This window comes from Diabrotica undecimpunctata, chromosome 3, assembly GCF_040954645.1.
Source record: "Diabrotica undecimpunctata isolate CICGRU chromosome 3, icDiaUnde3, whole genome shotgun sequence".
Classification (NCBI taxonomy): Eukaryota; Metazoa; Arthropoda; class Insecta; order Coleoptera; family Chrysomelidae; genus Diabrotica; species Diabrotica undecimpunctata.
Window position 1 is genome coordinate 35,087,656 of NC_092805.1, and position 14,891 is coordinate 35,102,546.

The window sequence follows — 14,891 nt, forward strand, 5'->3', positions numbered from 1 at the left end:
AAACTTCCTTATTGTTTATTATATACACGTATTCTTGGTCTCGTTCGTGTCTTTAATACTGTATATGTCTAATTGCTAATTACTCGCGTTCATTTTTAATATATTAGAAAGTAAATACGTAAACGAAACCACCGCTGTATTATTCTAATTTAAACAAACGAGAGGCAATTATTTCGGAAAGAACAAAGTTATTTTCATGTTAATAAACCAGATCAAATTATATTATATCTGCTTATCTCGTACGATAGATCTGTATAAAGACTAGGTAGTTGTAGTTAAACATTCATTTCTGTAATTAGGCACTGGTCCCACAGATTGTATATGGAGATGTACGTGGGCATTGTTCGATGATTTATGTGTTAGAGCCAAAAATATTAACCATAGATTTCACCATCTGGTAGTACACTAAACCAACAAAATTATTGGTATTACGGCATTTTTTTTTTTCACTTATCTAGTTTCAATTGTCTGAATTGTACGTTTTGCAAAAAAATTCTAGTAAGTTGTTAATCAGTGATTAATATAATTATTACAGATACTTTCTTGGATTATATTTGAATTTCATTTAATTTTTTTTTGTATTTTTGATTATATTTTAATTGCTCTTCTTCATTTATACCTATGGTCTATTCATGAACGTCATCTATGGGTTAACGTCCTTTAATGACTCGTGGCGCGTTTCTTTCAAGCTGCATTTGATGTTTGGGAACATGAGAAAGTCGCAAGGTTCAGGGTGTTAAATATGGTGAATATGGGGGATGCTTTATGGCTGTAACCTTGTTTTTGTCCAAATTGTCCTCAAAATAATACGCATTGTAAGCCGGCACGTGGATGGAGGATCCAGGAGTTCTCTTTCTACATTTCGGGAATTTTTGCGATATTTTTCTCGTAAAACCTCTAATTAATCATATTGGTTAAATGTCTGACCTTGTGGTACCTACCCATTCTATGTGAACTACTTCGTATATCGAAAAAACGATCAACATCGGCTCGAATTTGTAGTTGGTAATCCTCGATTTTTTGGTTCTCGGATAGTTGATGAGTGGTGGTGATGCATGGTTTGCAAAATCCATTTTTCATCCTATGGTCCGCCGTTAGCAGACTGGACACACACTTTCGCCATGTTTAGTTCGCAAGTAAAATTTGTTTCACAGTTTCTTACTGACGATTACAACATAATTGTTTGTGGCAATTGCTTGATTTTTTTCCCAAGATCACGGAAACTACGACCCTTTCACTATTTTCAGTATAAGGTAATAATCAGCTTGTGGCGGTTAGCAATGTAAGAATTTCTGCTTTAACCCTCAGAAGAACACTAAGAGAACTGGATTGACTAGTAGAAACCTTCGACTGCACCATTGTTTACATTAGATCAAGAGAGTTTTGTTCACGGATAAAGCCAAAGTACGTAAAATCTCAAGACGATCCTAAGAGAATATGACGAACCCCTGGAGAAAAGTTTTCTGACTTCACTATCTCTGTAAGAGGCAATTTGTTGATAAATCAAACATGTGCTTGGGAGGAATTTGTTTTAACTCACGCACCTATTTGTGTCATTTCTAGACGATACATTAGTTTTTATGCAAGGCCTGGAAAAGCAAGACTTGTGTTAGATTACCTAAATGAGATTATTATTTAAATCTTAGAAACGCCTGTAACGACGGAATTGTCGCCGCTTGCCGGCAGCCTGCCTTCTCCCTTTGTATGCCCGCACTCCTACCAAGAACTACCACTACGACCGATGCACCCTGGAGTTGCACCAATATAAAATGCCGCGAACCATGACAGAGAACTGAGTTCGATTCGGAGTATTGATCTGGTAAGAGCTCCTACCTCCGGGTCTCTGAGTATTGATCATAGGTCACCATCCTTTCCCTTGCCCTGTAATCGAGTATTGATCGATCGCCTCCGTTCCTCATCTGTGTCGAGTATTGATCGACCGGCTCCATCCCACTTCTAGCCTAGGTTGAGTAATGATAAGTCGTTCTCTCGGTTTTTGGGTATTGACCAAAGATCGTCCTTTGCCTCACCCACCCGAGCGCTGATAATATTTATTTTTCACCGGCACCAGCACTGGACAGTCTATTGTATTTACAAGTACTCGTCTTTTTATTTTTATTGCATATATTGTATAGAAATAAATCTTATTTATGTTATTTAATTGAATATATTTTTATTTAGATTAAACTTGCGGTTTACTGAGTCTGGTGTCTAATAGAGCTACCCATTCCACGCCATACCGCAAAGTTCAGGTCCAACATAAAAGAATTGCTACGTGCTGATCTGTTAGAATGGGAAACATTCCCCAAGCAATCAGAACTTGATAAGAAAATTACCTAGAAGAATATAAGAGATTCAAAAAGTTCGAGGAGCTATTACACGGTAGCAGCATTCCTCATTTTTGTACGAAAGATATGTAAAGTTTCCACTTTAAATTAAAATAAATCTTCTTTATTTATATATTGTTTAATTCAAATTAAACTAATATACTCTGTTTACTGAAATAAGTCCCAGTCCATACGTCCCTAGACAAGAGTTATGGAGACGTATGAGAGAAAATGGATTCCAGAGAAGTATGTAAAACTCGTGAAGGATAAATATTAGGGAGTGTAGACCAAAGTAAGACTTGTGTGGGATTGACCGAAAGATTTCCAGTGACGGTTGGTTTGCATCAAGGCTCTTCACTGAGTCCCTACTCGTTTAATCTTGTTATGGATGTACTGACAGAGAACGTAAGGGAGGAGACTCTTTGGTCAATGTTCTTTGCTGGTGATATCGTGTTAGTAGGAGGAGAGCAAAGATATGTTGGAGGAGAAGTTGGAGGGTTAGAGAAGGGCTATTAAAGAGGAAAAACTTAAAATTAGCAGGTCGAAAACAGAGTATATGTGGTTAAGAGGTAGAGAAATGGTTGGGGACACAGAATTACTTGGAGAAAAACTAGGTAGAGTAGGAGAATTTAAATACCTTGGCTTCTACATAACGGAAAATGGGACACTAGATCGAGGAATTGCCTAAATGATACAGGCTGGTTAGAGCTGTTAGAAGTTGATAGAAGGAGAGGTAGAAAAAAACCGAAGAGAAGATGTAAGGACTGTGTGGCAGAAGACTTATCGAGAGAAAGGTTTACATCAAGAAGACCCGATGGACAGAAATGTTTGGAGACGAAGCGTAAGGAATAGTGACCCCTGATAATGAGGGAAGCTGAGTAAGAAACAGAAGAAGACTGAAATAAGTCCTAACTGTCTAGTAAATGTAACAATTAAATTTTGTGCTATGTTGGTCAACCTTTTACTTAGACTAGAAGTGGCTGGCTGGAATCTGGAAGTCACTATACAATCAAACATAAGTGCTCATAGCCCCAATATTAATTAACTTAAAACAAAAAAATCATGCGCGTGCAGTTTACTAAAAAAATAAAACTCCGTCAATTAAAACAATAAAACAAAGGTTTAACTGTTTATTTTTGGAATTTTCGAAAACAGAGACGAGTTTTAACCACGAAAGCTTCGATCTGCTGATTAATGAGATATAGTAAACTTATCTACCTAAATTAGGAAGAAAAGCCTTTGTAATTTTTTAAACAGTGTTTTTAACTAAAGGTAACCTAAATTGGAAAATAAATGCATATTTATTTACAAATATAATTTTTTTCTGTGTGTGGTTATGTTGAAAGACTACAAAAACATAATGTTGGGGAGTCCCATATTATGTCCCATGGGTGAAAACGTCAAAAAACTTCAAAAAAAGATCCATCACATTCTCTTCCATTTAAGCTGAGATTAATCTTACTATTTTTAAAATTCCACATAATACTCATTACAATCTAACCACAAAGATAACAGGAAAAGAAAATTCACAAAAACTGAGATCATTTTGGTTTTTCTGACGTAATGTTCTTTTATGAGGTTATTACTCTGATAAGATATCAAATATTTATAAATAATAGATAGATAGATAGTGTAAATAAATAATAATACTAAATACTTACATGGAGTGTCATCTTCAACTGCCTTGGGGGCGAAGAGGGACTTAAAATGGGGTTTGCAGTAGAGTGTGCCCTCATGGCTCGCGTATGTTTCAACGCTGGAACAAAATAAAACAAAGATTATTGAAAATTGGCACTGTAATTACTTCATTTATAATATGTTGGTCAATATACTCTAGAGTTGGATATCTTAGTTTCATACACAGTGGAGTTATGTGAGCAATACACAATAAGTTTTATAGCAAATTATAGACACTATGCAGCACTATGCAGACGATTCTATAAACTCATGCGACCAGTAACGTTTTTTTTAATGGAATATCTTGTATATTATCTTAAATTTGAATTCATCTCATTTTTAACATTTCAGAAATATGGTGATACCATTCGCTTTCAAAGACTTTAAAACAAATGCGGCACTTCCAAAGGTGGCCTAAATTTTTTATTAAACAATTTGTGAAAAATAAAATTTTTTTCGTTGCTATATCTCGACATATATGCAGAGATGTTCGCCAATTATGCCGAAAAATTTGTTAAGACAAAACAGTTTTGCAATTAAATTTCCTACAAGATTTTTTCAAGATTTCAAATTGAAAAAGTATCTATTGTTATTGCAAAATTAGCAAAAACAGTCAAAAAGGGTCAAAAATCAACACTTTTTCAAAAATCTTCTTCAGGTATATAAAAGCCAAATAGAACCTTCACAATTTACCCAGAAAATCTTTTTAATATAAAAAAAGCCAACGGAAAATTCAGTACAATCGATCAAGTAGTTTTCGCAAAATATTTTGCAATCAAAATTTTTGAAAAAAAGTTATTAATTTTCAAAATTATACAGAGCCAACAAAAAAGATTAAATACTTGAAATTTTTTATATATAAAAGTGCATTCAAACTTTCAAATAAAATTCAAATTAGACGTCAATTATTGGATTTCTTTTTTTTTGAAGTTATACTTCTATACGCACGGTCGGTGTTGGAAATTTGCATGAGAGTGAATCTGTGAAACCATTACATATGTAAGATAATGAGTAAGAGAGAGGCAGAAGATATATTTTCTCCCTCTTCCTCTCTCGAGAATAAAAATGTTCCTTTTGTATATATATTTAATATTATATATATTATTATATATATATATTTATATATATAATATGTATTAATATTATTATTTATGTGATATGTTTTGTATTATTTAAAATTAAACGTTTATAATTATTTTAGGCTTTTGTATTTCAAAATAATCACTGTTTTACCGAGAACTGTCAATTTTGAAATCCGTTAGTGTCATGTCTAATTGGCAAATCCTTTACGTGTTTGGTTCATACGCTGGTGGTTGTGAGTTCGAATCCCAATTATGAATTTCCTTTTTTATTTTTGAAATATTTAAAAACCTCACGTTAATCTTATGAAATATATGTAATATACGCAAAAAACATAAATTTTAAAATAAAATGAAAATTTACAACATAATCCGAGTTGTTGGTTTTTTTATTCTTGTCTTCGTAAAGTAAGTTATCTATATTGGCAGTTTTAAATGCTTATGAATATTACATATTTTAATTTATATTGTATTATTATATTGAATTATGTTGCAGTGTACTTATTGTATTGTAATTTTTATATTAATGACAAAATAAACAATGAATTTTACTGCAGAGTATGTCTAAAATTTTTTTTTGCGTTCAACTCCTTTTATACATATATAAAAATAAAAATATATATTTTTATTAAAATATTAATACAATCCTTCATTTACTATACTCCTATTACAGGTCAAATGTTTATATACAGCAAACGATACACCATATACCTATATAACTAATTCTTTTTCTCTTTCTGCTCTCCCTTACCTATAGCATTATATATGTAATGATTGTGCTGATTGACTCCCATATAAATTTGTAACGGCGAACGCGTGTGTAGAAGTATAACTTCTACAGGCAGTCCCATTGGACTGCCACTCCCTTTTTTTTTAGATATCTTAAAAAAATTGGCGTACGCAACATATGTATACACAAGGCAAAATCTAATACACATCATTGTTTCACAATGCAGTGTTATTCGAAGTGATCCAAAATTGCTCTTTCCAATGAAAAAATCTTTGTTGGCTTGGCAGAGGGAGGCTCATACTAAACATGTATTGAAATAAAGTTACTTTTTGTATTTAAAGCAACTAATTAATGGAAATAACAAATTTGATATTTTGATTTTCATCTCTGTAAAAATTTTAGATCCTTAACCATTACGCCTAGTATGTTTAGTACGGCCCTACTTCAAGGTCATCTTTTTAATCTGTTTACACTTCTAGAAAAAGATATACATACAGGGCCGGTTCTAGGGATTTGAGCGTCCCGGGCAAAATAAAATTTGGCGCCCTTTCATACCAGAATATACAAATTTACTTCAAATTAAAAAATAATACTTACAACAGATGCAACATATGGAATAGCATAACGAGCGAAGTTCGAGCGAAGAAGTAGTGAGAACTTTGACAAAAAGTTATGATAATGATAATTACTATTTTAATGCGAATAAGCCATAATTAAAGGTTAACATAAGTTTATTGACGTTTCAATTTCACTTCGGAAATCGTTCTCAAAATACAAACATTAGTAAATTAAACAAATTTTGTTTTTTTGTTACTTGGTGAAAAATTCTTCTAATAATTTAATTTTATCTGACTCATTTATATTGACAATTCAGACATATTGATTTCATTTTAAAGTAGACGACTTTAAAATGATATTGCCAATATTGCTGAGTTGCGTTCCTGGCACGACTTTATTGCAAGATAGTTCATTCGATTACATGAAATCAACTTGAGAATATCCGTCATAGCATGTGATTCGTCTTTAAAAAGACAATTTAGTCTTAGATTCAGTTTACTTTCAATAAACACCAAATTCTGACTTTAAATGTATGTTATTTAAAAAACATAAATCATGTATCCTCAATATAGGTAAAAAGAACTAAAATAAGACTTACTCACAATCAATGTGATGGTGAGTAAGTCTTATTTTATTTCTTTTTGCCTATTTGAAATGGACTCACACAGGCAACACATTCATGATTTATCCTCGATATGTTACTGTCTTACTAATAGTGGTATTTATCCTTTTATTGACTTCCTCTTTGGGTAGTCAGATCCTACTGCATTCTGCCGATGAATTTGCGACACAATTGGTCTCATTTAGCATAATTAAAGCCGATTCTTTGATTTTCCTCATTTTACCATCTGTTTCTTTTGAGGAGTAGACTTGAACCATTCCATTGAACCCTGTGTTCATTTTCCCGTGTTTACATATTTGAGATCTATCAAATTCTCTATTTTTAATATAAGATTGATGTTCACTTATTCTAACATTTAATGGGCTTGATGTTTCACCTAAATAAAACTGATTGCATCCACAAGGTATTTTATAAATACAATTCTTTGTTCTTTCTTGTTTATTGTTAGGTTTAGTTTTAGATAAAGTAGATCTCAATGTGTTTTTTGTTTTGAATGTTGTTGAAATGTTGAATTTATTTCCTATCTTTTTAAGTTTTTCTGATAATCCTTTTATGTATGGTATTGTTATTTTTCTCGTATTATTCCTTGTGTATGCTGTACGACCTTGTTCTGAGTTGTTTTGTTCTATTCGGTCGATTGTTGAAAATTCCTTTTTTATAAAAGAAAAAACAAATGTTTTTTCTGTAAGCACAAATTTTCGTTAGAACAAGTAATTTTGGCTCTGTCGTATAAGGATTTAATCATTCCCTTTTTAATATTGATATTGTGATTTGATTTGTAATTTAAATATCTGTTGGTTTTCTATACACCTGAGTCTCATATCCAGTATCGTTATTAGAGATTCAAACATCCAGCAAAGGTAGTGTGTTGTAATAAATATTCCTTTTCCATGGTAAATATTATTGTCTCTTCTTTATCGTTTATATCATTCAGAAATGTGTCCAACAACTCTGATCTATGAGGTTATATTAATAATACATCACCTACATATCTCCACTATACTATGGGTTTTAAATTCTGTTTAGAAATATTTGTTTCAAAATCTTCCATAAATATATCGGCTAATAATGACCACGTCCAAAGCATAACGACCAAAATTTTGTTTATAGAATTCATTATTTAGTTGAAAATAGGTATTATCAGTACATAATGTCAATAACTCCATTATAGTTGATATATTTAGTCTTGTTATAGTTGCTAATGTATCATCATTATCTAATTTTGACTTGATTATATAAGTCTTATCTAATGGCACATTTGTAAATAAACTATGACAAAACATACTAAAATATTATTTGAATTAAATTCAGTATTTGATAATTTATTTAAAATAGCTTCAGAACAATATTAAAAATTTTATGCTATTCCTGTTGCATACGTGTGAAATACAGGATGTTTTGTAATACTATTTGTCAAAATTGTATCGTAAAAATAATAAAAAATTATTTATTCCATAACGCATAAGCAACAAAACTTTTTTATATTATCTAGTATTACTGACTATTCATAATTTTCTTGAGATTTGTAATTTATAAATTTAGTCTTCATCTGTTTTTTTTAATTGATCGTTGTGATACTGATTACAAGTTATCTTAAAAAAACTTTTAAGATTAAAAAGCCTTTGTCTGCATCGATGTTGTGTGATAAAAGCCATAACAATTCTTAGGTTTCATTATTTTTATTAGTAAATTTTTGTTTTTGCCTATTAATCTTTTTTTGAATTATTATGAATGATGACTATAACAATACAAATAGTTTTCTTATAAATAATATTACAATTATTCAATCAATGTCTCATGAAAAATCTTATCCGGCGCTGTACACATACTCCCTAATAGTAAGAGTGCCCGTTGGCAAAAAGTTTATGATATGTACTCTCTCCAAACTTTGGGTATCGCTTCATTAGGCACTGACACGATTTCCCCCAGCGACTTTTTTGGTTCTGGGGAGTTTTCCTTTAATTTTTCCTCTAATTTTTCTTCTGCGACTTTTTTGATTCTGGGGTGTTTTTCCTCTAATATTCACCCGTCAGACAGCAAAAACGGAAAACAAGTTCCGTTAGACAATATGAAAAGTTGTTTTTGCTGCTGTTAAAATAATGAAAGTATCCTGAAAAAATTAGCTGGTTATCTATGAATTTCGCCACATGAATGACCTATATTTAGCATCAGACAATTTTATTCGTGTTTTTCTTATAATTTTTAAGCTATTTAATTAAAACAATATATTGTCTGACGGAACTTGTTTTTGGAGAGATCATACACTTTTTTGTCGACGGACACTCGAACTATAAGCATAAGGAAATTTTATACACATTAAATGAACAACGCTAAAATTAAAAATTTAAAACCAATACAAAATTCTAGTTTTGGGGGCCTAGAACTAGAAAATAAGGACCTGTATTAAAACAGTTTATATAAAGTACTAACATCATTTTGGCACAACCTACAGACTCACTACTTTTTTTTCATTAGTCTTGGAAAACCCTGTATTTTAAGTAATTTTGGTTATTCTCCTTCCAAAAATATAAAATGCGATCTACCAAAATCAATTTTTCAAATCAGGAACTTAACGATATGAGATAGATATTGGATAAATGTAATAAAAATTGCTTACTGGCAAAAAACTTTCCATTCATGAAAGATTTCCGGAAGGCTGATTATCTGACAAAAGAGATTTCGAGAAAGTAATGAATCGAGTTAATCGTAATGGGACTGTTGCTTGGGAAAAAAGAAAAATAAACTGCAAAAGTCAGAAAATAAACTAAATGTATTGTTAACAGTGACACAAAAGTGAAATTCGGATTATTTAACCAGCAAAAAGACAAGAAATTAACTAAAGAAGCTTCCACGAATACTTAAAACCGCATCCCTGTCATACTAAAATATATCAGGAACTGTATGCAATGATTTTTGTCAAAGATTTAAAATGTATCCGAAGAATACGTAACTCCTACAGGCGGAATACAAGCAAGATCGTGTGTGATAATATTACATTTTACGTTGAGGGGTGTTGTTAGCAAAACGTGCTGGGCGTGATGCTGATGGAAAAGATGACGCTAAGAGATATACACATGCTCACAGATTTTCCATCCATTCGAATGAACTGCGTTAGTGAGTCACGCCGGAATTTTAGATGATAATAGAATTTATATGTGACCTATATCATAAATCAACAACAGTATATTGAAACATGATGGCCTCTCGTGGGGTGAAATATGCCAAAAGCAAAAATATCATCGATTTTACTTCCGGGTACAGTGTATTTCAAGGTACAGCATAATAATAGATTGCAACAGTATGCAATTGGTAAATGCTTAAAAGAACAGTCTATATTGCAGTCTATATCCAAGAGACGAAGTGGAAAGGGCAGAGTGATAGAACTATCAGTGATATAAGTATTGATATATACTAGAAATTCAAGCCAAAATTGTAAGAACAAATAATTAAATAATGTCAGTGAAATTGGTACCTTTATATAAAAGTGCTGAATGTATTTGGATGCGTATGCCGCTAACCTCGAGACTTAGAATAAAAAGCTTCCCAAAATCAATTAGGATATATATATATATATATATATATATATATATATATATATTGTAACAAAATAATCTAATCTCCATCTCATTCTATGCTTCCATAGATCGTCCTCCCGTTCTCTTTCCCTGATTTCTTTGGTCATCCGCAAAGCACAGAGTTTACAAAGTTAAGACCATTAGTGGTATGCCCATATTCGTACATTTTTTCTTCCATTTGTTGAGTGCTGCTTCGAGGTATATTTTGAATAATGTTGGGGATATACAGCATCCTTGTCTTAGTCACTTTGAATCCCAGTGTTATCAGATTTCCTGTTTTAATTCTTATTGTTTGTTGGTAGTACAATGTTTTTACCGCTTCAATCAATTCTATATTTATATTTGTTTTCCCCAGTGCCTCCCATAATTTATCAAGCGGGACACTATCATATGCTTTACTAAGGTCTACGAACGTCAGGTGGACTTCTTGGCCACGAGCAACTTTCTTTTCAATTATCTGAGTAATAGAGAAGACATGGTCTATTGTAGATCGACCTGCATGAAAACCAGCAGGTTCTTCGGCTTCCATATCTTGGTATTCTTCTTCTATTCGATTTTTTATTATTTTCCCATATATTCTGCTAATACTACTAGTAACTGCAATTCCTCTATAGTTTTCAGGTTTCGATTTATCTCCCTTTTTATGGATGGTGCCCATATGCGATTCTTTCCATTCCTCTAGAACGTTCTTCTAGAACCGAACTTGTATACATAAGCTGCGCTGATATTAGGTTAGTTTAGTTGATAAGATATTATCGTACTGTAAACATATGAATAAATATATTTATATAAATTAGAACCGCTCGTTTTATTTAAAAACACTACAGCTGGTGTTACGGTGTGAAGTAATTGTTTTATTTAAAAATAAATTCAGCAGTGACTTTTGAAAAAGACTTTTGAACTTTTGAAAAGTATTGTTCATCAAAAACATCAAAAAAAGTACGTGTGTGCCTGATCAAAGATTTGGCTTGCTTAAAACAGTTACGTGAACAACTAGAAAACGGGATGAAAACTGTAGCGGGTCCAAGAACGATTAAAGGATTTTCTCAACAAGAATGGAGTGGACCCAGATACATTCCATTTTCTCTCAGCAGAAGAAACAGGTTTAACAAAAATTGAAGAAACTTCTAGAAAGAATGATGAACGATTCGAAAATGTTTCTAAAAGATTCGACGAAAAATTTGAAAATATTTCTCAAATGATGGAAGAAACTTCTAGAAAGAACAATGAGAAAGTTTCTATACTAAAATCACAATCAAAATGCACTAGAAATAAACAAATCAAGAAACTTGAATGTTACGAGGAACCCTCCCGAATCATAATTTACAATGGATAAACTTTGTAAATCATAATTTGGGATTTATACAATGTATATACATTGTAAATCATTATTTGAGAGTGTTCCTTGTAACATTTAACGTGTCTTGGTTTGTTTATTTCTAGTGTATCTTGATTGTGATTTTAGTATAGAACATTCGATAAGATAAAGAAAAATGTAAACGAGGTAGCAGAGAAGATCAAACAATTAGAGACCATGATAACCAATACAAAAGTGCTACCACCAGTTAATGCAGTAGTTATAGATCCTGTAGTAAAAGAAGAATCACCGAGAGACGAAACGGTACATCAATTTGAAGCTATTGTGACAGCCAATCATTGGACAGAACAAGAAAAGCCTGTTTCCTTGACTGTCGTTTTACGAGGCGATGCTGTGGATATCATAAGATCGATGCGTAAGGGTCAAGAAAAATGTTACCAGATCTTGTTCACTCGACTATACAAACGATACGGAGATACCCATCTATAACAAGTCTACAAAGTACAAATAAGAAGTAGAATTTAACGAGCAAGTGAGAATTTGAAGCAGATGTTGCGCGTATAGCGCTGTTGGCTTATCCGAAGGCACCAGACAACATATTGGAAGAAATTGCAGTAAATACCTTCATCAATGAATTGAGGGACAGTGAACTACAGAAAGCTTTACGACTAGCAAGACCGAAAGTTTTAGATAAAGCGCTCGCCAATGTCTTGGAACACGAAACAGCTAGTCAAACTTCACGGAGCTATCAGCTTGAACAGATCGAACACTGGGCTGGAAAAGTCATTCAAATGGTGATGCTCAGTTAAGACGGCCATGAAGTGCAAATTGTAATCACTGTCTTAAATTAGACGAATGAGTTTGTCCCGTGAGACCAACCACTGCCATTAATGATCAATGGCAGCCTCAACAGTTACAAGACGTCCAAGCAGATGATCCACACATGAAAAGACTATTGGATTGGATGCGTCGAAGTTAAAGACTTTCTTCGCAAGACATTAGTGCATGTAATCCAGAAATCAAGTCTTACTGAGGCCAATGGAATTGCCTAGTACTAAAAAACGATCTTCAGTATAGAACCTTTGAGAACGATGATGGTACAGAATCGAAGCTTCAGTTGATTGTACCTAAAAGTAAAGTGTTAGAAGTATTGCGTCAGTTGCATGACGGTGCATCAAGTGGACTCTGCAAAAGGTTCGAGAACGGTTCTACTGGGTGAACTGTAAAGATGATGTAAGAAGATGGTGCCGGAAATGTGAACTGAGTGCAACCAGTAATGGTCCAGTTGGTAAAAAGAGGACACCCATGAAACAGTATAATGTTGGTAGTCCTATGGAAAGAGTAGCAGTCAACATTGCAGGTCCATTTCCAGAAACGAATGATGAAATAAATATATCCTAGTAGCCATGGATTATTTTACGAAATGGACTGAGGCCTATACGATACCAAATCAAGAAGCGGCTAACGTTGCAGAGGTACTTGTTAAAGAATTCTTTAGCCGATTTGGTGTTCCCTTGGAGATCCCCTCCGACCAATAAGACCAGAACGACACACCTGCGTCCTCTTCTTCTTCTTCTTCTTCTTGTGCCACTCCTATCGGAGATTGGAAATCATCAAGGCTATCCTGACCTTGTTTACAGATGACCTAAAGAGTTCATTAGTCGTACAGCCAAACCACTCTCTCAAATTACGCAACCATGACATTCTTCTGCATCCTCAGTCAGATGGAATTGTCGAGAGGATGAACCGAACGATGGATAAACACCTAGATAATGCCATTTGAAAATTTTAAATAAGCAACCAACAAATTATTGGACAGTTCCTAAAATAAAAGAATGGTTAACGAATGAAAATATTTCATTTCCTCAGGGTGTTTTTTCAATCCGGAATTACTATACTGCAACAAACTTAAGTTTGGGAATATAACTCATACCTCGACGATGTGCAATAAATTTTATATTTCATGCGGATGGAAAACATGGTTTTATTGATGGAGTGTATCTTGTGTTTTCATCAAATTCAAAATCGGTTGATTACCACGATAACATAAATACGGATATGTTTGTGAAATGGTTTAAAGAAAAACTGTTATAGTTTTGGATAATGCCTCATACAATTTGGAAATTTTAAATAAGCAACCAACAAATTCCTGGACAGTACAAAAAATAAAAAAATGGTTAACGAATAAAAAAATATTACATTTCCTCAGGATTCTCTCAATTTAGGAAAAACGTGTGCGGAAATGTGAAAAGTTAATAGGATGTTGGATGCGTGAAAATAGCATCTAAGGAATTAACCCAGTCATCATTTACAATCCAAATAAAGATACCGACAACAGCAATTATGAATATGGATCTAATTCTTGATTACACTGTAAGGTAATATGTTTTTATTTTCTCATTAAGAAAAATTTTGAGTGTTAGTATTTTATCAGTAAATACTTATCACTACAATTTAGAAACAATAGAATTTGTAATTTTCTTCTAGTTTCCCATTAATATCTATAGATGAATGTAAAATACATTATCAGTTAAAACCGCATTTTTGCGACATTCGACAATGATTCAAATATTGGGAGTATTTGCTATAACTTTCTCAGCACTGCGGACCGTTTAAGCCAAAGCTTTCATCCCTAATCCAAAATAGTCACAAATTCATGAAATGTGCTATGGTCAATAAATATATGGAGTAGAAAAGAAACAAAACTAAGTAAATGTTCAAAAAGTTGCTCACCTAGTATATTTTTTCTGATAAGAATAATGTTCAAATGTTGTGACACTCATTTCTAGTAATAAATTTTTCTAACTTTTGTATACAAGTATTTTTACACAAAACAAACAAATAACTAACATGATAATTTATACTTTCCACCTTTTAAATGAAAACAATATTTTTCTAACCACCTACAGATATTTTAAGCATGATTAGGCCAATTTTCAGATTAGTCATATCAGTAACGTCTATTAAAAAAGTGTAATTCTTGGAAAAGCACTAAAAATCAAAAT

General features: G+C 32.5%; 1 protein-coding gene across 14 annotated transcripts in view; it reads right to left on the bottom strand.

Annotated features, from left to right (window-relative positions):
- The window catches only part of LOC140436668 (uncharacterized), a 411,170-nt gene that overhangs the window by 76,062 nt on the left and 320,217 nt on the right, over positions 1–14,891 (bottom strand). For all 14 annotated transcript variants that reach the window (XM_072525693.1, XM_072525691.1, XM_072525692.1 and 11 more), the window contains one exon: positions 3,989–4,083. In XM_072525693.1, the coding sequence (XP_072381794.1) occupies positions 3,989–4,083 (95 nt within the window). The remainder of the gene's footprint in view (positions 1–3,988; positions 4,084–14,891) is intronic.